The 23952-nt window shown below is 37.8% G+C and overlaps 1 protein-coding gene across 8 annotated transcripts in view; it reads left to right on the forward strand.

Moving 5' to 3' along the window:
- NUBPL (NUBP iron-sulfur cluster assembly factor, mitochondrial) overlaps nucleotides 1–23952 on the forward strand; it is an 83186-nt gene that overhangs the window by 19965 nt on the left and 39269 nt on the right. For 5 of the 8 annotated variants that reach the window (XR_010721917.1, XM_066188398.1, XM_066188396.1 and 2 more), the window contains 2 exons: nucleotides 10283–10322; nucleotides 10413–10503. Coding sequence is in view for 6 of the 8 variants with exons in the window: in XM_066188398.1 (XP_066044495.1) it covers nucleotides 10283–10322; nucleotides 10413–10503 (131 nt within the window). In the remaining 2 variants the exon portion in view is untranslated. Of the gene's footprint in view, nucleotides 1–10282; nucleotides 10323–10412; nucleotides 10504–15583; nucleotides 16175–23952 lie in introns of those variants that run through there. The other 3 variants (XM_066188401.1, XM_066188402.1, XM_066188403.1) reach the window with 2 other exon arrangements.

Below are 23952 nucleotides of genomic sequence, written 5' to 3' on the forward strand. Positions count from 1 at the left end.
CCATTACATCTTGTTCTGTTGCAAAGGCCCTCCTTAAAAGTTTGTCCCCATCTTTCTTACAAGTCTCCTCTAGAAATCAAAAGGCTTCAGTAAGGTCTCCCTGGAGCCTTCCTTTCTCTAGGCTGAGCAGCCCTGATGCTCTTAGTGTTTCCTCATAGGAGAGGTGTTAGCTCTCTCTCTGTCTACTCTAGTGTTGTTGTAGAATGTTCATTTGTAACTCATCTTAATTTGTGCATGTATATGGGTATTATGGTTGTTGATCTATATGTTCTCACCTGGTATAAAGCATGAAGGATGAAACAGTGCCAGTATCTTTGAAGGTTTTTTAGGCTTGCAGTATCAGCTCCTGAAAACTTAATGTGGCAAACTTAGGATTTCTTGTATAATTAAAATTCTGTTTACATATGATTATGCTGTGTTCTCTGGATAAAGAAAAAGTAATATATTTCCATGTACTGATGCACTGCATGTGCTTATAGAGACAGCTGTCAAATCGAGTACTTCCTACATTTAAATACCTGGCTTACAAATACAGGTTTTATTTAGATAAATTCCCAAGAAAGGGAGTACTTAGTTTTATTTGTTGGATTTTTGTTATATCTTTCGAAGTCAAAAGGCTGCTGAATGATTAAATAAATAAATAACTGAGCCTTTTCATGTATCGTCAGTAGGATTTGAATTCCTGATACAAATGGAAATATTCCTGCATTCACTTGTACTTTAAACTCCATTGAGGATGTATGTCGTACAGGCTTTGTTTTCCTGTAACAGATTTTTTTGCTCTGAATTGTATTTGAAGTGCATTGTGCAATATGAACACAAAAGGGACTGCGTTGTGGTGTTCATATCTCTCTCTTTTCATTTTATGTGACGCTGACTTCGTGTTTCTCCCTTTTTTTCCTTGCTGTCTGAAAAATGGATTAGATAATTTAGAACGCTTCAGCCATTTTGCTGTGTGCTTTATCAATCCAAACCTAATTTAAACCCATGTCTTGAGCCACAAATTAAAAAGCAAATTGCCCAGTCTGTTTCTTATGGTTGTACAAATCAACTTGCTAGGAATGCAAGAACTTAAGACTGTATTCACTCAGATATTCAGCAGCTCAGTTTTGTTTCGGTGACTAGATATTTCTGGTAAACACCTGAATAGAATCTGCTGTAAGCTTTGTCTTAACATGCTTCAAGCATTGTTAAAAGTGCAGAATTTAATGTAATAGAAAAAAACCTGGAAGATTTCCCTGAACTGATGCTGCTGCTGTTGTCTTGTAAGCACTAACATTTTGATCACTGAAATATATTCTTTCTAGTTCTGTGTGGAATGTACAAGTAAATACTAGGATTTAAAGAACATACCTTTTTCTTAACAGACAGAAAAATGAATTTGTATATTCCGAAAGCCTGACAGATGACACAAATCTGCTGAGAAAGACATAGTAGTTTGGTATGAATAACAAGATAGAATTTGTATTTCAGGGATTCTGTTCACTACTCTGTATTTTTAACTATTGAGTTGATGAAACTGAGGAGTAACAGCAAGAGAAGTACTCTCAACGATGGTTTCATTGTGAAATAGGACAGACATAGGAAACTTTAAAGTTTAGTCAAAGATTCCTTTAATGAGTGACAGGTGCGATAGGCTTGCAAAGAAGTGATCAATCATAGGTGTATGTATATATATGGTATATGTAGATAGGTGTATATAAATATGTTGATATAAAAACATGTGACATGTATTTTGGTATAATGAGGTTTAGTGTTATCTTCTGGTTTCTTACTATATTTTAAAGAGTAAAACAAGCTCTGAAGAAATATTGCATAGCAGCTGAGACAGCCCAGGGAGTTCTGTTACAGAAGTGCATAAACAATGTCTACATAACAATAAGTCAATTAAAGACATTTTTCATAACATAGCAATAAAAAAAAGATACTTTCTTCAGTGTGAGGCATGGATTTAAAAATGAACCTGTAGAGTAATCCTGGGAGGTTCTGAGCACTTATGCAATCTTTGATTTCTGTTTCTTTTCTCACATGAAAAGGGATTAGGGATGCCTAATACCATACAAAATAAGTCCATGCAGCAGTTATTACTTCTGAATAGAAATAATTAGGGTTATGCTATAATTTAAGCATTTAGAATAAATGAGGAGTTCTTAGTGAGGAGTCTGTATAAATGGAAGATACTACATTAATTTAATTTTGCAAACTGTAGCACATTGAAAAGTCTGCTAGCATTTAATAGGCTGTCATTCAAAATGCTTTAACTAAATGGTCAGGGAAATATTGGTTAGTAAGTTCACCACTGAATTTAATTAGCTAATGGAGAATTATCAAACTATGGAATTAATATTAACATCAACTACAATATATATGCAGGGCAATGCTAATAGCATAAGTTACAAAAGCATTACTTCTATTCTTTCTCCAAGTAATTTACTTAAAAAGCAGTTTTCTCACTTAATGAATCACATGATTTTATTTTTTTCCTTTTAAATCTGCCATTTAAACTAGATGGCAGAGAGTAAAAACTATCACATTGCCAAAAACATTTGCCATTTTGCCAGATAGATAAAGTTTATTATTTGGTTTGATTATGAAGGTCTTGGTGGGTAAATCTTCATGACAGATGACTCTACTCTTAGTATTTCAAAACTTTGTTGCCATTTTATGATAGCTTCAGTGTCTTTCATTTAGTAATAAGACAGTTTATGTAAAAGATCAGTAGTAGACTTCTGTTTTCACAATTTAATATAAAATGTAACTTCTTAGAGAAAGCTCATAGTGTTTGTGGCTGTCCCATTGAATCTAATAAAATTACAAGAACTATGGAAATGGACACCTGAATTTTTTCACTGAGATACATTTATGTATCTTAAGACCGTGATAGCAGACTCTCATAACAGAATGTGAAAATTTTAAATAATTGTGACTGTTTAGAAATGTCTGCTGGAACAGTATTAAGGGGTTGTGATGCATTCATTTGAGGGTTGTAAATAGAAAATTTGGACCAGTGAAATAGACAAAATGTTATGTAGGTAGCATAGTTACTTTGGTAGCTGTGAAGAAATTTCTTGATCTTTGCTAAGTATTTAGCTTTAAAGATAAGGCTTGAAGTCGCAAGTTGGGTTTGTCATACTTTATCAGTGTAACTGCATCCTGATTAATTTAAAAAAACCCCTAAATTTGATCCTTTAAAAAAAAAAATTGCTACTGACACTGGCTCTTGATTGGTGAGCAAGTGATTTTTAGATTGTGTATAGTGTAATGATATATTTTATTGATTCTATTTTGAAAGTAGCCTGAACTGAAACCCTGTGTTTTATTTTTGGTGATGTCTTAGCCCAGTTTATGTGGATGGCAGAAGTACAGTAGTCCCATGTGTCTTCCATGTGACAAAATAATGATTGAGAATGTGGTAATTAATTGTGGTTTATATTTTGGTGGCTTTTTTAAAGTGTGATCAAGTAATTGAAAATGAGAAGGCTACTTAAGTGTTTAATTTTTTGTTCTGGACATTGACTATTGCCCTCAAACCTGTAACAATAAACCTCAAGGTGAATTAGTCCAGCTACTGTTGAATTCACTTGTGGAAAAATCAAAGACCTTGGAGGGGAAAGGAGATGGAGGATACACAATTCTGCAAGGAATTATTTATAGGCATACAGTTGTTAGCTGCTGTTTAAAAGGAAAAAATCTCTAGGGAATTAATTTATTAAAATTTTATTCTTCATTGTATATAAATTCATACAGTTACAGAAAGTGTAAGATGAGAAATGCAGTGTAGTAATTAAAGCCTCTTACTGAGAGCAGTCATTTTTGGATAAATGGCAAATCAAATTTTACCAAATGCTATTCCAGTATAAATTACTGAAGCACTGTAACTTGAAATAATACATTTGAAGTACTTGAAGGCAGATTTGTATTACTCTTTATGTTGTTAATCCTGCAGTGCAATAATTCCAAATGATTTTATTTGAATTATGGTGAGCAGATATTTACTATATTATGAAGTTTACTCTTAGAGATACAAATGGGTTTTTGGTTCAACTTGTGTAAAAACTGGAATTAAATTGCAAAATCACTTTCTTAAAGGAACATGATACTCTTTTCATTATACATACATAAACAAAAAAAATTCATCATGCTTTTTTAGACTGAACACATTTACCTTTTTGCTTATTTCAGAGGAATAAATGTTTCCATTTCTCAGCTAGAAGAAAAATTGAAGGACTGTAACTAATTCTAAATTTTCTCAATATTTTACCTTGCAATTTCACTTCCGTGCTTTTTCTCTATGAGCTTCTTGCTGTATTCTCTGTCTTTCCTTCTCCTTCTCTGCAATACAATGATGTGACTTTGTAATAGAGAAATGAAGCCGAATAGATCAAAACCAGGAAAAAAAGTGGTTTAATCCTTTCCCCATAGAGCCCAGAGGCCAAAAGTGTCAATAAGAGTTTAAAAGCTAGCATCTCTTTGCTTTGTTGCTGGTCCTAATCATTTATATGCTGTGTGTGATGCCATATGGTATGGGATATCCCTTCTGTAACTTGGGATCAGCTGTTCTGATTGTGTCCCCTCCCAGTTCCTTGTGCACCCCCAGCGTGCTTTGCTGGTGGGGTGGGGTGACAAGCAGAAAAGACGTGGACTGTGTAAGCACTACTTGGCAATAATGAAAATATCCCTCTGTTATTAACACCATTTTAGTCAGAAATCCAAAATGCGGCCCCATACCAGCTACTATGCAAGAGAATAACTCTTTCTCGGCCAAAGTCAGCACAATCACACATTATCCTTTGAACAGTGTTTTTTTATCTCACGTCTTTTCACCTAAATTTCCTTTTGGGTGTTTTTTTTTTTTTTTGAGGGGAGGGTCTTGATTACAGTATTGAACCTAAAAAGGCTGAATTGACACAAACGGAGTGACTTATGTAGTTCTGCTTTGAAAGCAAGGAAAGTCCCTAGTTAACTGGAATTTTTTTTGAAGTTGGGTCTTAAATTAAAGCTGATGTGTAGTGAATCTCTGGCCCTGGGGTTCCTGCTTCTCCCTGTTCTGCTTGGCTGTCTGGCGCCCTGTTATGTGACTGACCAGGGCAGCCCTCCTGTCACAGCAGCAAGTCATTGCTTCAAATGACGTGAACTTTCCCAGAGGTTTTTGTGTGTCAGGACAGATGCCTTAAACTGACTGTTGGGTTAGTCTATTTCATTCCTTGTGGGTATAATGAACTAAAAGAACCCGCCTAAATTAGACTAATAAAGCTTTTGATCCACTATAAATAAAATTGTTGGCTCCTTGGGGATCTGAGGGCATTTCAGAATGTGGGTTATTTTTGCAGTCGTAAGGAAGACATTTGTGATGGAAGGTAATGGCAGGGTACTTAAAACTAGTCCTGTGTTTTAAACCTATTTTAAACCTAACAAGTCAGTGCTGCTTTAAAATGTAACAAAGATGTTTCTAAATCACTGTGCTCTTCACTTGTGCCAGCTTGCTTTTGAAGTATACAGTCTTCCAGCAAGCAATTAGTTCTTTTGCTTTTAGGTAGGACTGATGAAGGCATATCTGCAAAACTATTCTGTTAATGACAAAGCTTTTACAGGGCTTTGTTTCCTCTGCAGTCTGTTGGGAGGAAAAAAACCTATAAAACCTTCATAGGTAATGGGACTGCTAGACCCTCTAAATACGAGAATCAAATCTCTTGGGAAAAGTTGCATTTCATTATGCATATATTTCTTGAAATTGAATGGTGAGCATGGAATTATGCTCTTTAAGTCTCATTACTGGTTTGCTTTGGTTTAAGTATTTGGGATGTCTTCTTGGTTAGATAACACTGTTAGTGCAGGATGTAATGGGCAATCACAGCCTTCCTTGTGTGGAGCTCTTCAAGCTTAAAATACAAATTTTAGTATTTCTAGGGCAATCCTGCAAATAAACTTACAACACAGTGTGAAATCAAGCCTGAAGTCTCAATTAGTCTGTCACTTGCTATAGAATATTCTAGGCTTCTGGCATAAGCAGTTAAAACAGTGATTACAGTTAAAGCAAGGATTTGAAATTTATGACTTTGACTAACCTTCTGGTGACAGCATCCTTTACCCTCTTTCATAGGTTGGTGTCACTTCTATTTCAAGGTACTTTGGTGCCCTGTTGCTGTTCATTCCCCTCCCCTCTGTGGCATTTCTTTCCTCTTTACCATTCTGTGGGTGGAATTCACTTGCCTTTGCTTAGGAAACCAGTACTACTTTAAACATGCCTGGAGTATGGTGTCAGGCTTCTAGCTGCCCCTTCAGTAATGTCTTTCCCTGTGCCCTCTGTCAAATCTGCTAGCCCTGTACAAATCTCAGCTCCCTAGGGCATCCAGAGTGGCAGGAGACATCTATGTTTACACAAGTAAAGCCCAACCATTTTTTTACTCTTCCTGTCTGATGTCTCAGTCCTTCCTTCCATCTTTGAAATGACGAAAACCTACCAATTTTCTCCTTAGTTCAGATACTTGAAAACTCAGAGCAACTCTTCTGCATTTGTGCTTGCTAAGCCAATGAGTTCAAAATGCATTTGCTAGGGTGTTGCATGATCCACTGCATTAATATTTAATAATTACAAGCTACCTTTGCTTTTCTTAAACAGTGTAATGCCTTTTAAGGCGGTGCAGTGTAGCATCACAATCTTCTGTAATAATGGTCTTTACTTACCTGACGGGGTAAGACTGAATATGAGCTTTTGCTTGCGTTGACATATTTCTCAACAGACCACTTCCAAAAACTAAGCCAAGAGCTGGAATGGCTCCTTGTGGCTTAACCCTGGGCTCCATCACATGTAACTGTTATTTGGGAAGAACAAACACCATAATGCTGAATGTGCTTCTGTTTCTTTTTTGTCTCCCCAGCTTTATATGCTGAGCATGAGGCCATATGGTGTGGGATATCCCTTTGGTCAGTTGTGGTCGTATGTTCAGGCTGTGTCCCCTCCCAGTTTCTTGTGTACCCCCAGCCTGCTTACTGGTGGGGTGGTGTGAGAAGCAGAATAGTTTTTGACACTGCTTTTATCACAAATCCAAAACATACTACCGTATAAGCTACTGTGAAGAAATGTAACTGTATCTCAGCCAAAACCATATATATATGTTCACACATATGTACGTGTGTATGTAGTTCTGTACATGCCTTCTGTACTCTACTGACCCTGTGACCCTGGCTGTCATTGAACAGTTATGCCAGTTGAGAAAAAGTGGAGTAACTCCACTATCCTGACCTTGTTAGGGTAGTCTGTTTGCAAGACCTGATTTGTGTGGCGAGAAAAAGCTTAGCAAAAAATAATTGCAAAATGCATCTTCACTGATCTAATGAAGATCCATCTTCATTACATCAGTGTTACTCTTCCCCATGTGAGTAACAATTCAATCTTCAGACCAGTCCCAGAACTCTTAATCAGCAGTCTGCTACAATGCTGTCATATATTTGCGCATCTGCCTTTTCTAGTGCCCTACTTGTATTCTATCAGAAAAGGCATTTACTGACATGTCATGACACATCAGCATGTGCTATGTTGAGCTTACTGATCTGATTTTGTATGTTCTGAGAAAACACAGCAGTCTTTTGCTTCAGATCATCAAGCCTACTGGAAAATGGCAAGCAAGGCTTCTTTATTTATCTCTTGGCATAGATGTTATGGTATTGCTGTGTGTTGCGATTTTAAGAAATCTGTTTTGTTGTGTGTTGAATTTTTGGAGCTCTGTGGTAGGCTTCTGATAACAGAAAAGCGTGCTCTAAGAGCAGTGGGAATTAGGGATGTTACTGAGATCTCATTAAGCTAAATCTTCTTTATATGTTATGTTTTAGAAAATTTTCATGAGACCCATGGCGAAAGAGAAGGAAGGCCTGTTGCTTTTGATGAGACAAGGGTGATTATCAATGCCCACTGAAGCACTTAAGATTTGAGATTAGTCTTAAGAATGATTTTTAGCAGTAGGCAAACAGTGGGGAGCTCTGCAGTATTTTGTATTACTTTGAAAATATGGAGAACATTATAGCCAGAATATACAGCAAGTTGTGAATTGTTCCTGTGCATTGTATAAATTTGATTAAATCTTGCTGCTCAGAGCATCTTATAGTCCTTGTTGTTAACCAAAGAAAATAAGATGCATTTTTCATAATAAAATGAAACTCTGGTGTTGAGAAATAAACTGTGCATATATTTTTAAAAACATAGGCCCCATTTCCTGCTCTGTAGGTTAGTGTTTGTCTACTCACAGCAACTCTCCTACTTTGTGAAGAAGAGGGAGATGTTGGAAGGTGTGTGAGCTCAGTCTGTGTATGTGGTCTCTGTGCAAAAGAAATTGTCCATGCAGGTAGTGGATGTTGAGATGTCTCTGTGTTTGACTGACATAGTGTAGAGCAGTTGGGCTGAACTGAGAAGTGGCTTGGTATTTTGGTGAACTTCGCAGAATAATGCATCTTTTCCATTCATCTTACTCTCTAGTTCCTGAGCCTCATCATTGGAAGTCAAAGCTTGGCCTCCCCTTTTTTGTTTGTTCTGTCATAAAATTGTCCCTATTTCATGATAAAAAAGAAGGAAACCTTGAGTCTGCAGTGACTCTGTTGCAAATACTTTTTTCCTATTTCTTTTTTTTTAACCCTTCTCTTAGGTAAATATGTAGTTATTTCTCTCAATACTTCTAACAGTATTTTAACTTGTGGTGGTGTATATCTTGTTTACAAGGATACCAAAACAAAAATTGTAGTTCCAATGTCATCAACCTCTTCATAACTGAACTCTCTTACTGTAGGGGGAGAAGTAAGACTGTGATTGCTAGAAATGTTAGACAGTCAAATGCCACCAAAGTAAGCCCTGACTCAACACTGAAGAGCTGCGCAAGTCAAGAAGAGCTGTATCCACTGGTACAGTGTATCAGTCCAAGCCAATCTCTTTTTCAGTAATAGCTCAGTAATAACTCATTCCTGGATGCAATAGTCATACCAAGTGATTTGTTTATCTTCCTGTTTTGTTAGTTTTGATTTGTAAACCAAAACATCCAATTTATTCACCACCATATTTCTACAAAATTACATGCCTTGAATGCTCACTTACTTGATTACTTGAAAGCTTTCATCTGTAGAGTTTGGCTGTTTAATTTGTATGCTCATGGTTGTTATTTTGTCTGAATTTGGAGTTCAGCTTTGAATGCACTGTTTTTATTTTACTCACATTGTTTTTATTTTACTCTCTTTATGTATTTTACTTTGGATGGATCAAGGATTTCTGTCAAAATCTGTATTACAGTATGTTTTATATTGCTTAAAATATTCTTCTTATTTTCTGGTGGTCCCTGCCCATGCATGCTCTTGCAAGACATCAGCTAGACCATTTGTTCTTTTTTGTGTGTGTGTGCGTGCCATTTTGAGATAAGGTGTGGATTTAGATGGTAGAAACCACAAAGAATAATTTTGGCTTTTGCGAGATTTTTATTTTGAATTCTTTCCTATTGTTTTGTTTGCTCTCTGCTTGCATACCCCTTTGCCAGCAGAACAATTACAATATTCTCCCCCGTTTTTTATTCTTGACACCGGAGGGCATAGGAATAACGAGCATGAGAAGGACAATACCTCTGCAATATTCAAAGAAGCATCTTTTGTTCCTACAGAAATTTTAGAAGTCTCGCAGATTTCTATCAACATGAAACAATCTGGGACTAATTACCTTGGGCTGTTGACAGTCTATAGTTTAGGGGTGGCTTTATTTGGTATCTCTACTCTATGGTTTCTGTAGCAGATTTAACAGAAGGAGGCAAATTCCCAAAACTCCGATATGTTAGTGGGAATACTCTTCTGATTCATGAGATGAGTGAATAGGATAGATTAAAAAATAAGAATTAAAATCCCACCATGTTGTATGACTTTGGTTTTGTTCCAATATAAATGGCTCAGCTTTTAGTGATTCCTGATAGGGAATCTGTCTTCCAGCATAGGGATTTCCTAAAAATAGATTGATTTTGGCAACTCAAAGTGACGTTATAATATAAAGCAAATATATTGTTATTCTGGCAAAAGATGAATGGTATTAGTAAAATATAATAATCTAAGAAAAAGTGGAGTCAGATTCTTGGGCAGAATAGGTAAATGTATACATTTAACGAAGAGATGAGGGGGAAAAATAAACAACTGTTTAAATAGAGAGGGGAAGATTGCTCTTGAAAGATAAAAAAATGTGTTAGTTCATTTCTTAAAAAAAACCCCAAAATACCTTAAGACTATCTCCCCTCCAAAAAAAACCCCTTGTTTGCTTTTGTTTTAGAAAATCTAATGAGGCCCCTTAAGAACTATGGAATCGCATGGTGAGCATATGTTTTTATTTAAATCAAGCTTCTTTTCAGATGTACTTGGTATTGTGCTGTAAAGCTCAAGCTTTTGCTTTGTTGTTTCAGCATGTCTATGGGTTTCTTGATAGAAGAGACTGCCCCGGTTGTGTGGAGAGGGCTGATGGTGATGTCAGCTGTTGAAAAATTGTTGAGACAGGTAAGGCTTAGTTATGTATTTCTGCTTCAAAGTAATCAGTTATTTTAAAATGCATTTAACTGATACATGAGTGTCCACGACATTATTTCATATGTTAGTGGTGAGTATTTTTGTGTTTTGGTCCTCTTAAATTCAGGTAAAGGGGAAAGTTGATACTTTTGTGTTTACCTATCCCCCTGAAACAGAGCAGTTCTATGCCTTTGATGAGTGAATTAACCCAATTTGCCTTCCTTCTAATCCCTTTTCATGTTTCTTTATGCAGTTGTTTTAAAAAAAGGCATTTTGAAGTTGCCTAAGGATTTGAACGTATAGGTATCTATGCATATCTACAGCTGTATTCCTTTATGTGCTTCTTAATTCACCAGCACTAAGAATGCTTGGATGGCATTTGACGTGACAGGTACAGGAGAGTCATTAGCTACAATCTCTGTGTAATGCAAATAGATTGTTAGTTAATAAATTTTCTGGCATGTAGATGTAGGGTGACTTCTTTATTCTGTGGCAGATATTTTTTTTCTTTTATTGTGAAGAGGTCTGTGAAGTGCTAATGAGACAAACAGCTGGAAAAAATGCATTAAGGTTGCATGTTCAGACTTTGAAGTGACCCAGATTGTTCACAGCTGACATCCATTCTAGGGATCTGCTGTATACAGCCTGGAGATCACAAGGTTTCTGTATGTCTTCTTTAAATGCTTCCAAATATTGTGCTCCTTTAACAACTGAGAAGAATATTTTTTTCAGCTTTTTTCCAATTTTACTGAATTCTCCTTTAACACGGATTTTAGAAGAATGGCACGTACTGCTCTGGTCACTAAAACCACGCACCTGCCAAAATTTCAGGAGGAACATTTTTGTCTAGAACTGACCTTTAAAAGTAAGCCAATAGCTGTGGAGACCATTCTGACCTCTTTGCTGCGTTGTGCTGGCTGGCTCAGGAAACTGGAATGTAAAACCTTGAAGGTAGAACTCAAGTTAGCACCTGCTGTATTGGCATGCTCTGCCCTGGGAGGCTGGAGGCTGGCAGGCACTGCAGTGCTGTTCTCAGTCAGTGGTGTCCCAGATGGGAAGCGTGTGCCAGCATCCTTGTGCAGGGTGTGGGTGATGCTGTGTAATGAGCTCCCTGCTCCCTAGCAACCAGTGCAGTTACATGCTGGCCAACCATGCTGTGGGAACGAGACAAGTCCATTAATGCTCAGGGCATCACTGATTTCCCTGGCAGTGAAACCTAAGCTGTGAAAGAGGATGGCTTTACAGCTGAATTTCTCCTGCCCACATGCATTTTGCTCCTGCATAATGACCAGGATAGTCTTAAATCTGAGCTGGAAAAAGTTTGCATCTCTTCCTTTGAAGAGAAGCTCACAGATGACAGGGAAAATCAGCGGGTCTGTCTGATGTCCCGGTGGCTTTAAGAAAGGAAAGAATGCATTTTCCAGACTGAGACATGCTATTTTCTTTTTTAAAACTGTAATCTCCCTTCTGCACTTACCAGCCAGTCTCAAGAATGAGTTAACTGTAGGACCAATAGTTTAATAACTTTGGACACCTAAACAAGAGAGAACCACAGCATGTGATGGTCCTTTTAAAGATACTATTATTCTATTTTATATTAGAAAAGGTTTTGTGATCTGTTGGAGACTTGAGAAATTGTTCTTGTTTTCTCTTTATCTGTTCTGGTTGGTCTTACCAGCTATTACCTCTTGTTTAACAGGATAAAGTTGCTTGCAAGTGTAAAATACTTCTGCTTGTATTTAACTTTCTAAAACCATATTCTTAAGAAATAGCTTATCTCATGAGCTGCATAGAAACCATTTAAATTAGCTTCCTAATCTAGATTTTGTAATATAATGTAGGAAGTCCCTGTGCATTCAGACAAGCTGATAAAATACTAAGTCCTTAAAATAATTAATTCAGCCTGATAGAAAACATAGATGTTCCCAGACTTTTGCCCTAAAAGCACTGGTGGTATTTCATATTTGCGTTTAGTGTCAGATGGTGGAGAGGTTTTTTTGTTTGATAGCATCATGACTATGTATACACTCTCTGAATAATTTTGGATGCATTTTCTTTTTTTCCATGTGAAAAAATCTGTTTTCCAGAGTTTTTCATGTGTCAGATACTGCAGTAAAGCATTTGAATTGCTTACTTTCCAAATTCTGTAATGGAGACTTGTTGACTCATAAACTTGTGTGCCTGAGTGTTTAAATGCTTCTCTTACACTTGGAACTTTCAAAAATTTATGGAATTCTTACTTTGTTAAGTATATTTTTTAAATATATACATAATGCTTTTTGTATATACTTACTGCGTGTGATCTCACTTTTTGTAATACAGGTTTGTTGAATAGTGTCAGACTGGTAGATAACAGTCCAGTGAAGTATTGAGTAGTGAGTGCTTGGTGTTTCTCTGGTAATGCATATCTCATGAGCAAGGATGGTTTTCTGCAACACATCATGTTGTTCTTCATCTTGTTCTTTAGCAGAATTTGAAAGAAATCTGCCTTTTAATAGCAAACAAAGTTAACAGTTTAGAATACTGTATTACTTACATTACCTATATATTGATGTATGTGTATCAAATTAGTATCTAAATGAAAATACATAGCATGTTGATTCCACAGCAAAAGAATTGGTCAATAGAAAAGGAGGAAAGTGATGATTTTAAGCTATTGAAAGAACAAGAAACACTGAAGGAAATTATTTTTCGTCTGTAGTGAAAGTGAATTGCAGACAGTAATGGAACATTAGATCTTTATAAGCATATTCATAACTCTTTCTGTTAAATATATGTCTAGTTTATATGTCTTGAAATTGCCAAAATTTTGTTGTGGTTGAGAAGTGACTTCTTTGTTAACATAATAAGATGTACTGTAGGCCCATTTATACTTTAGGATGGTCTGTCACATATCTGGGTTTTAACTCTTATTTCCCTGTAACAGTTATCTTCATGTAAAAAGTCTTTCACCTCTTTTAACACTTCTTTTGATTCTTGCTTGCCTGTAGGTGTGATAGAAGTTTTAAAAAATCACTCTTTTTTCTAAAAGTATAATTGAAGTCCAGGTAGGGAAGCTTTAATAGCTCTCCAGTGTCATCTGTAGCACTGGGCTTTTTCTATGCAGTTTTCACTTCACTTGAGAAGCTGCCTATTCTTTTGTCTGGTCCCATTTACTTTGTTCCTTTACTCTGTGTATCTTGACTCAGAGTGAGGGTATTTGGTTCAGATCAAACAACCTACCTCAAAATGCATCATCTTGCTGTATTTGTTGTGGGAGTGACTTATGATTAACCTTTAGTCTAAGCACAGGAAAGATACGACTTTTTTTTTTTGAGAGTTGCCTAAAGCCTGTACTTGAACAGTAATGTGTGTGAAAAGCTGTTGAAATAAGTATCAAGTAGGCAGCTAAGAACCGTAAACATAAAAAGATTATTTAAAAAAAAAAAGGCAAGCAAAACTTGCTCTCTGATTTGAACTGTCTTTTCAACAGGGATTTCAAATACCACTACTACTGTCCCATACATTCTGTATGACAAGTTTTCTAGCACCATTCTCTTTTCTGTCTTAGGACATCTCGGCGGTTGAGTGGCAAAGGAGCAGTTAGAATGGTGCCGATACAAACCTGCTATATTTCTTGGAATATGTTGTGGCAATTATTCTGCCAGAAGTCTCTGAGAAAGGAAGTGGCACTGTGCTGACTGCCAGTTTATTATCTGCTATAGTCCTAGAAGCAATATGAATGGAGCGGGTTTCCTGTGTAGGAAGTAATCAGTAAAACTTTTAGTATTGAAGATAGCAAGTGTTGGTTTCTCTGATCTTGAACTCACTGTCTTATTCTCTGTGTGTTACCTGGTTGAACTATCAGCAGAGAAGGAAAAAACTTCAGTATTCTGCACACAAAGTCTGCTTCTCTTTTAAAAATCAACTAAAATTGTGACTGCAGATAAAATGCAAGTGTATATTTTATTATGTAATATTCTCCTGGTATCTTTGTCCTGTCAATAGATAAAGTTATATCACTACTGGAACAAGTGCTGCCTGCACAACATGGATTATAGATACCAGCAATTCTGTTTTGTGTAAACAGTCCCCTTGAAACTAGCCTAGAAATCTGCTCTTTTTTCAAGGCATGAATCTCAGGTTGATTAATACCCTTAATAGGATTTCCTACCCTGAAATGACATTTTAACCTATGTTTTTGCAGGCTAGTCAGATCTTAAGAGGCAGGACTCTTGTATTTCTTCCTTGCCATAGTTTTCAAGAGTATCCAGAATACTTTTTGCATCTTTGGTATATTATGGCTATAAAGCAGAGCCTCAGTGCTGCTAAGTGTTTGTGAATCCTAAAGGTTCCTTTGATGTACTTGGTAAGGATGAAGCCATGTTCCCAGAAAGACGATGACGTTTTTCCTGAAATGGCTTAATTCTGTTGAGTCCCTAAAATGCTCTTACTATCATTGAATTGTCGTTCCTCCAAATCCTTCTTCCTGCTTCTTTTAGCACCACTTTAGCTTCTGTTTTAGTCAAGGTATGTATTGAAAGAAAACTAAAAATACCTGAAGTTTCACTGGGAAGGATATAATTAGAAAGGAAAAATACAGGGAAATTAGCAGAAAGCAAATGAAATAAAACTTCTAATGCAGAGCCATTGCACATCAGCAAAAGGAAGTGGAGCCTTGTGCTTTGATACTTGGACAGGCTTTATCCCCTGTAAATTCATGTTGAAAACTGCAAATTAAGCAGAAGAAGGGTCAAAGTTATTTTATTAGCTAACCCAGAGCTGAATAGGGCTGTAGTCTAAAGATTCAGCCTTATCCGCTTAAAAAATTTGAACTCAGTTTGTTTGATTATTTAATCTGTACATAATTTCGAAAATTTGGCCAGCAATGAGGCCTGTTTGCTACTTTCTTTCAAACCCAGCACCTGCCAGAGGTAGTGATGTTCGTAATTATATAGTGGAGTGTGTGAATGTCTGTATATGTACTTGGACCTTTTTTGTACCATAATTCTCTGTTGCTCAGTTATCATACATAGGTAGTTGTAGAGTATATCATATCACTGTGAAGAAAATTAACTCTACCACAGCCAGAACCAGCTGCAGTTATAGGGATATGGGAATAGGGATACATTATAGGGAATAGGGAAGATATAGACAGATAAATAGTCTTTAAAATACTGAGCAGACTTTAAGTTGTGGGGTCTGGGTTATTTTAAGAGCCTATATGTGAAAGCTGCCATAAAAGCAACTGTTGTGTGAATAGAACAGCAAAACCTAATTTTTAAAGATTTGGGATTAAGGTAAATTGGAAACAGAAGCAGTATTTAATTTTTGGAAAGCAGGAAGTGTGGAGGCTGTATTGTTTTGGGTTTCTGATCAGTCTGAAGTGACTCATCTCTATAGAGGAGATGATAGATATTCAGTACTGTTTTTGTTTGAGTGACATTACTTAGTGAATTCCTGTCGGAGGAGGGAATACAAGTGACCTGATAAGTAACAGCTCTGTTAATTACCAAATACAGCCTCGCCCCTGATGAGTCACAGCTACAGCCAGTAAAAATAAATATGATAAAAGGGATGGGTTAGCTAGTGAGGGGAGGATCATGAAGGAGGAGGAACCTTGAGGAAGAGGGAATGAGGATCATGAAGCAGGACCCTGGGAGGAGAGAGCCACTGCTGTGAGGTCAGTCTAGGTCTGCAGTTAAAGCCTGTTGGAACCTGTGACTGCAGTCACAGTCTAGTCAGATAAAAGCCTGCATTTAGAGTCTGCAAACCAATACATGCAGTCATAGTTTAGCAGGAAGTAAGCAGCAGTCACAGGCTGCAAGGGAAACCTACAGTAGGAGCTTGCTGCAGCCAGAGTCAGTGAATAGTTGGAGTCAGGATGGCTGAGCTGTAAAGAGGAATAAACCAGGAGCCTTGTCATGCTGTGATGAGCAAGAAGTCTGTTTCTTGGCTCACTTCTACTCTCTAACAAGAGGGCTGATTGCAACAAATTCCTATGTGCAGTTGCTACTGTTTGAGAGGTGTGTGTGTAGTTATTGGTATCATCCTTTCCACTGTGTGCATTGGAGAGGTTGCAGGGATAGAGTGGGGCCAAAATTTCTTTAAGTGTGGTTAATTTAGTTATATATTAATGCTGCACTGGAGAAGATGAAAATAGATAAGGTATTGAGAGCGAATGTATTTATACCTGGTAAAATAGCTACCATGTTGCCCTTGGCTGTTTTACTGCGCACATTCTAGGCAGCAGAATGTTCTGTATATGGTGTCTGTATACATCAGTCCAATCTTGTTTGGCATGTATGTGCATAACACTCTTGTGTTACAGCTCATAAATTCTTCAGCCTGTAAATTTTCAGCTTTGCACTGCCTTCTATGTCTGTGTGTGTAAATGCATTTCTCATAAACAGAACCATGGAAAAACTAGGGGAAAGCTTTCCACATTAGGACGAGCACTGTGGATTTGATTTGAAGCGATAAACAAGAACATGGTCACTGAAGTAGTTAAGTACTACATGCTGAGCCATCTGCCTGATTGGTTAGTGTGGTTTCCTAAGAGTTGTCCTTTGGCTTCTGTTTGTGACCATGTATTGTCTTTTGCCTTGCATTTTTGAGACCATAGAAATTTTGTTCTGTTTATGCAGTATTCAGCACTGTAGTGAGTTACCATTTTTTTGTGAGAGATGCAGAGACATACAAAGACTAGTATTTACAACTTCCAAATAAATATAAACATTTTTCTTTGGTACTTTTTTATAGTAGTAAAATAAATTTATAAAACCTTTTCTCTTTTGAGCACATTACATTTTGTGTTCCTGGTTCTCAGTGTCCGTGCATATGAATGACATATGTGTTAAGAATGCCTGAGATCAGTGTAAATATATCACTGCAATTCACCATGACTGGTATTCTTCAGAACCTAAATCTCTTTTGCAGATACACCCAAAATTGCTTAGCTTTTGATTGTACGTGCTACCTTGTCTGTATATTCTCCAGCAAAGAGCCATCAAGGTGATACTGAGGGTTTAAGCATGGAGTGTGTGCAAAGAGACGCTGAGGAACTGGGTTTATTTTGTTTGGGAGACAGTTCAGGGGAGATATGAGCTGCTGTCTTGAGCTACCTAATGGATACGTACAGAGAAGATGAAAGTAGATTGTTTGTGGATGTGCACATTAATAGCACAAGAGGGAATGAATGAATGAATGTTGCAATATATAGTAAGAAATGTGAGGGGGTGTTGGTGGTTTGTTTTTTACAGTTGAAGCTATTGCATGTCAGAACAGGTTGCCAGTAGAGATTCTTGAAACTCTGTTTTAGAAGATGCTAAGTCCTGGCTCACTGGTGAGGTTCTGGAAGATTGGAAACTGGCCAATGTGACACCCATTCACAAAAAGGGTGAGAAGGAGGATCCCAGTAATTATAGACCAGTCAGTCTGACCTCAGTACCTTGCAAGATAATGGTACAGTTTTATACTGAGTGTCATCATGCAGCATCTACAGGATGGCCAGGGTATCAGACCCAGCCAGCATGGGTTTAGGAGAGGTAGGTCATGTTGACCAGCCTGATCTCCTTTTATGACCAGGTGACCCGCCTGGTGGATGCAAGAAGGGCTGTGGATGTTGTCTATTTGGACTTCAGCAAGGCTTTTGACACTGTCTCCCACAGCATACTCCTGGATAAGCTGGCAGCCTGGGACTTGGACAGGAGCACTCTTTGCTGGGTAAGGAACTGACTGGATGGCCAGGCCCAGAGAGTTGTGGTTAATGGTGCTGTATCCAGCTGGCAGCCAGTCACCAGTGGTGCCCCTCAGGGGTCTGTGCTGGGACCAGTTCTGTTCAATATTTTTCTTGATGACATGGATGAGGGTATTGAATCTTTCATTAGTAAATTTGCGGATGACACTAAGCTGGGAGTGTGTATCGGCCGCTTATAAGATAGGATGGCTCTACAGAGAGATCTGGAATGGTTGGGTCAATGGGCAGAGTCTAACAAAATGGAGTTTAATGAGTCCAAGTATCAAGTCCTGCACTTTGGCCACAATAACTCTCTGCAGCATTATAAGCTGGGGACAGTGTGGCTGGTCAGTGCCCAGGAGGAAAGGGAGCTGGGGGTTCTGGTCACCAGCCAGCTGAACATGAGCCAGCAGCGTGCCCAGGTGGCCAAGAGGGCCAACAGCATCCTGGCCTGTATCAGGAATGGTTTGGCCAGCAGGAGCAGGGAGGTCATTCTTCCCCTGTGCTCGGCACTGGTGAGGCCACACCTTGAGTTCTGTGTCCAGTTCTGGGCCCCTCAGTTTAGGAAGGGTCTTGAGATGCTTGAATGTGTTCAGAGGAGGGAAACGAAGCTGGTGAAGGGCTTGGAAAACAAGCCATACGAAGAACGTCAGAGAGAGCTGGGGTTGTTTAACCTGGAGAAAAGGGGACTCAGAGGTGCCCTTACCACTCTCTTATAACTTCCTGAAGGGTGATTGTAGACAGCTGGGGTTAGGTCTCTTTCTCCAGGCAGCAACTGACAGAACGAGAGGACACAGTCTTAAGCTGCGTCAAGGGAAATATAAGTTAGATATTAGGAAGAAGTTCTTCACTGAAAGAGTGATAAAATACTGGAATAGTCTGCCTGGGGAGGTGGTGAAGTCACCATCCCTGGATGTGTTTAAAAAAAGACTGGATGTGGCACTTGATACCATGACCTAGTTGAGGTGTTAGGGCTGGGTTGGACTCAATGATCTTGAAAGTCTCTTCCAACCTACACATGCTGTGATTCTGTTAAAAAAAAAAAAAAAAAAAAAAAAAAAAAAAAAAAAAAAAGTAAAACAACTCACTTAGGCAAGAATCTGAGTATCCTGCTCTAAGTTGTGGCTGCTTTGTGCAGACAGAGGTCCTTCAAACCTAAGTTGTTCTGTGGATCTGGGATTAGCTCTAAAATTGGCATTCCACTGCCTATTTGACTGTCAGTCTGTAACTCCATTAAAGCTCAGAGAGAAAAAAAGGTTTCTGCCTATGAGGAATCATTGACTGGAGCACTTGGTCAAAACCTAAACTGAATGTGGGTGTGTCTCTAATATGACTGCCTTAATCACTAAGCGAGGGAGTCATACAACTAAGTGTTGCAGTCAAATGAGCATTTTTCAACATAATGACTGAGACTATCCTTTCGTCAGTAGCATTTGTCTCTTTAGACTGTAGAGGTGCTGAGGTGGAGTCATAAAAGTCAAACACAAGAGCCTTATCTCTTGAATGAACATCCTTAATATGAACTACAAAAAAATAGAAGAAATACAGTTTTTGTTTTTCTATCATACCTTTTTATAGAAATAACTTGATCTAGGAGAGGTTTGAAGCACACAATGATGTGCTCTCAGGCACTAAGAATTGAGTAGGGATGGCATAAAGAAGTTTACTGAAGACTTCTGGCAATTTTTTTGCATTAGCTTTAGTAGTTTACTATATAGGATGCATGCCTCTGTGAAACTCATACTAAGAGATCTGGCCATTCTCTGTAGTGCATGGAGATGCATACGTTGATTTTGTTTCTTTGTTTGTTTAATCTTGCCATCAGTGTCAGCCCTGAGTAATTTAAAGTCTAGTTAGACAAAGAAGATTTCAAAGATGGTAGCAAAAGTCATCTTAAAAAAACAAACTGGATAAATCTTTTATGTCAGATTTTTTTAGACAAAAGGCAAGCCAGGAATGAGTTTAGGAGTGGATCCTGGAGGCATGAATTGAAGGCGACCATGTTTTTAAGTGTTTTCTTAAGTGTTTCTTAAACAGGAATACTGATGGCATTTATTTATATGGAAAATTTCAAAATGTGGACTACAGGAGAAACCTAATGCCACTCTTCTTTTTTTTTTTTTTATTTTCACTAGTAAAGGGATCTGTTCTTTCTTTCTGGCTGCTGTAGGTTAGTTGCAAAAAGGGACGTTGGCATTTTTGCACTGAATATTGGAGTGCCTCAGTGGTTGGTGCCTTGCCTGCAGGAATGGAAATTTAAACCAAAGCCTAGCCTAGAGCTACTGCATACCTGGGGTGGTGGGATACATCACTTGTCATTCCCAGTGGTACTATTTGAGAGATTATTTTCACCTCCTGGATTTATTTCCACACTCTTCTGCAGTGTAGGTGCAAACTTGGATTTTAAGGATAGCAAAAACTTGTCATCCTTTAGGTCCGTTTCTTAAACAAGTTGGCAGAAAGTAGCCCTTTGGCTGTGTTTCATCACTTACATGGTAAATGTCAAAGGTGAAATTATTATTATTGTGGGCAAAAAAACTGTCTTATCAGTACAAAATTAGTGAGACAGTATTGGTGGATGGGAGGGAGTAGTGGAATGGGGATTAACTGAGAATGGCACATATTGGGTCAGGAGGAGGACAATAACAATTTGATGGCTCTGATTTTTTTGTAGCTATATTTTCAGTGAATTTGAAAGGATGCCCAGAATAGTAATAGTGAATCAATGCTGAAAATTATCCTTATTGTAAATGTAAAGAGCAAGTGAAGACGGAGCACTGCTGTGAAGCCAGATGATTTTTTTTTTTGTGTGGATTTTATTTTTAACACTTTTTGGTTTAGGAAGGGAACTCTATCAAGAGATAAAGCATTTAACTTGCATTATGACACTGAATTTTCAAGACAGGAAAAGAGTGAGATGGTGCAATGGGAAATTTTAGCAAAAGGGGTAAGAAGCATAAATAGCTCTGTTTTTCAATGTGTTGTAGTCTTTTCATGTTCTAGTACAAATGTAAGAGTCTATGCGCACTTGTTTGTGTGTCAACAGAAGATATGTATCAGAAATATATGTACTTTAGTGCAGATGAATACTGCTCTCCTCTTTCTATGTCTTGTGTTTTGGCAAATATCCATCCATCTTAGTGTACTTGCTAATTTCAAAACTGACATGTGTTTCACAAAATTCATGTGTTTATCCAATTTATCTCCAAGTAATTGAGGCAGATAGTCAGTAGCAGATATTTACAGTTTACATTTCATAGAACTAAACAAAGCTGCTGTATGTATATGCTTATATTATAAACAACAAAGATCTAGTTTTTTGCATATTTGCAGTGCATAATTCTAAAATATAGTAGCCTTACTTACAGTGGAAAATTTGCCAGCTTTTCCACAATTAAAACATATTTCTTCTGTTTATTTCTTCTGTTTTGATGTGCCTCAGCCTGAGGTGGACATAGAGATGGTTAGTTCAGGCTAAAGTTTGCCACCTTATAGTTTCGGCAAAAGGAAAAAGTAAATCAAAGCAATAAGAGCAGTTGCATCTTCAGGGAGTTGGAAAACTTTTCTGTTTTTATTTTTGTGATCTGTAGTATGGGAATGAAAAGATCTGGCCATTTCATCCCTAAACAAAAGATGATTGGTATTATGTATTTGTTCTATTTAGAAAGGTCCTCTGCTATTGGAGGTATTCTGAAAAGAGGAACAACACTCAGTAATAAATAGTGACTGAACTGCCAGTGCTAAAACTGCACTAGGATATGCCACCTAAGACTGTATCTACAGCTGGAAGGTGGTAAACAATAACTCTGAAAGCTTCTGAGATTTTTCTTACATCTTTTATCAGCTTTCCTTTAAATCGAGGAAGGTCAAGTTTCATTCTCTTGTTTTATCACTGAAATTAAGGAAACGGTTTCAAGGGCAAGATAAGATGAACCATTCATACCTTACAAAAATATTTTAAAAAATTCTTATTTTTTGTTATGTTTGTTTTGCTGACACTAAAGGACAAGTAAACTAGTTCCTTCTCCTTCAGAACCGAATTAAATAAATGGAAATCTCTACAAGAATTTCTACACCATGGTTCAGCTGTGATGTTGATGTTTAGAAAAGCCTGCTGCAGGAATTTGTATAATCATTGCTAATTTGCTCGGGATAATAATCACCTTGAAAGGTCCTGTTTGTCCAGACAGAACTGCCTTAACCAGTCCCAATCAGGATGTACATATTTAAAGGAAATGATGGTACTTCCTGGAGATCAGAAGCTGAACATTGATGCAGAGATGTGGTATAGCCAGAAGTGTGGGAGATGACATAAAGCTTTCTTTCCACTCCTGTGTCCCCCAGTTCAAGTACTTCTATTGTCACCTTTTGACTTGTGTGTTACGGAGTGGGTGTGATTGAAGGACTATGGGCTTGATTCTTTTTGCTTTTGGCTGAAGCTACAGAACCTGTTTTCTTGCCTTTCTTCCCTTAATGAAGCAGGATCCATACAAATCTCTGTTGCTTTATTGGTTTGCATTAGCAGCTGATACAAAAAGGGATTATAGTTGCTGAAAGGAATTGACAATCATAGAAAGAAGTGTTAAGAAAACCAGAAAAACCCAAAAATGTTAGCCAACATCTTGCTGCTGAATGGAAGCATTTGGAGTAAATGTGTTTTACATGTCTTTGAGGATTAAAAAAAAAAGGCAAAAAAAAGCCTAACAGCATAGTGAGAATGTATTTATAGCAAACATTTCTTGGCCTGGTTCCTCAGCTGTCATGGTTATGACTGTGCAGTTACTGCTGCTGTGGGAACAGGCTGGGAGAGTGTCCTCTTTGCTCTGCTTCCAGTAGCCTCATCTCTCACACACATTGCACAGGTATGCATGTGTCTGTGCTCCTTTGCATAAAAAAAGCCAAATGCAAAACATGGAACTGTTTTGCTGGGTTTGTTGACTAGACAGGAGGAAATGGCAGAAAGCTCATAGTGTCTCAGAATGGCTGTGCTGGGGTTAAATTTTTTTTTCTTTTTTCCCCTCAAGGTTTTAAAAGAAAGTGTTTTGAGGTTTAATGTTTCTCTGCAGCAAAGTTCAGAACTTTGTGCCTGAATGGCATCCAGCATCATTCTTGGAAAGAGGTAGTGACTTAATGATTCGAAGTGTTTGCTAAACAGGAATAGTGGTGGTAGAGGAGTGAGGGAAAGAGAAGACACTGCTTGTGTTCTTTTCTAAATGAAACTTCCATTAGTTATGTTAACTTTTTCAAAAAAATAGGAGACGCCTAATGCTACTCTTCTACTTTCTCTGTTCTCATCCACTAATAAGAGGGTTTGTTCTTTGTTTCTAGCTGTTGTAGGTTAGATGCAGAAAGGGACATGGGCATGGCTGTGCTGTGCCTGAGAGGCTGGTGCCCTGCCTGCGGGAATGAAAAGTTAAACCAAACCTTAGCCTGGAGTCACTGCATACCTGGAGTGGTAAGAATACATCATTATCATTCTCAGTGGTGCTGAGGGGTTACTTTGGCCTCCTAGAGGTACCTTCAGACTCTTTGCAGTGTCTTACCAGATTAGGTGCTGTATCTTGGAGTGCTGAAGTTTAGAGCTTGAGGTGGAATAAGTGGAAATTAATGCTGTAAGTCAGTGGGAGTAGGTTTGCCAGGGGGAATTACGCAGTGCTGAAGATGCTGAATGAGAGGCCTATAAGGAAAAGCCTGTGGGCTCGCTTTCTGTCTCTGTCCTGGAT

The sequence above is a fragment of the Chamaea fasciata genome, unplaced genomic scaffold, assembly GCF_029207755.1.
Source record: "Chamaea fasciata isolate MVZ Bird 193981 ecotype frontalis unplaced genomic scaffold, bChaFas1.0.hap1 SCAF_7, whole genome shotgun sequence".
Lineage (NCBI taxonomy): Eukaryota > Metazoa > Chordata > Aves > Passeriformes > Sylviidae > Chamaea > Chamaea fasciata.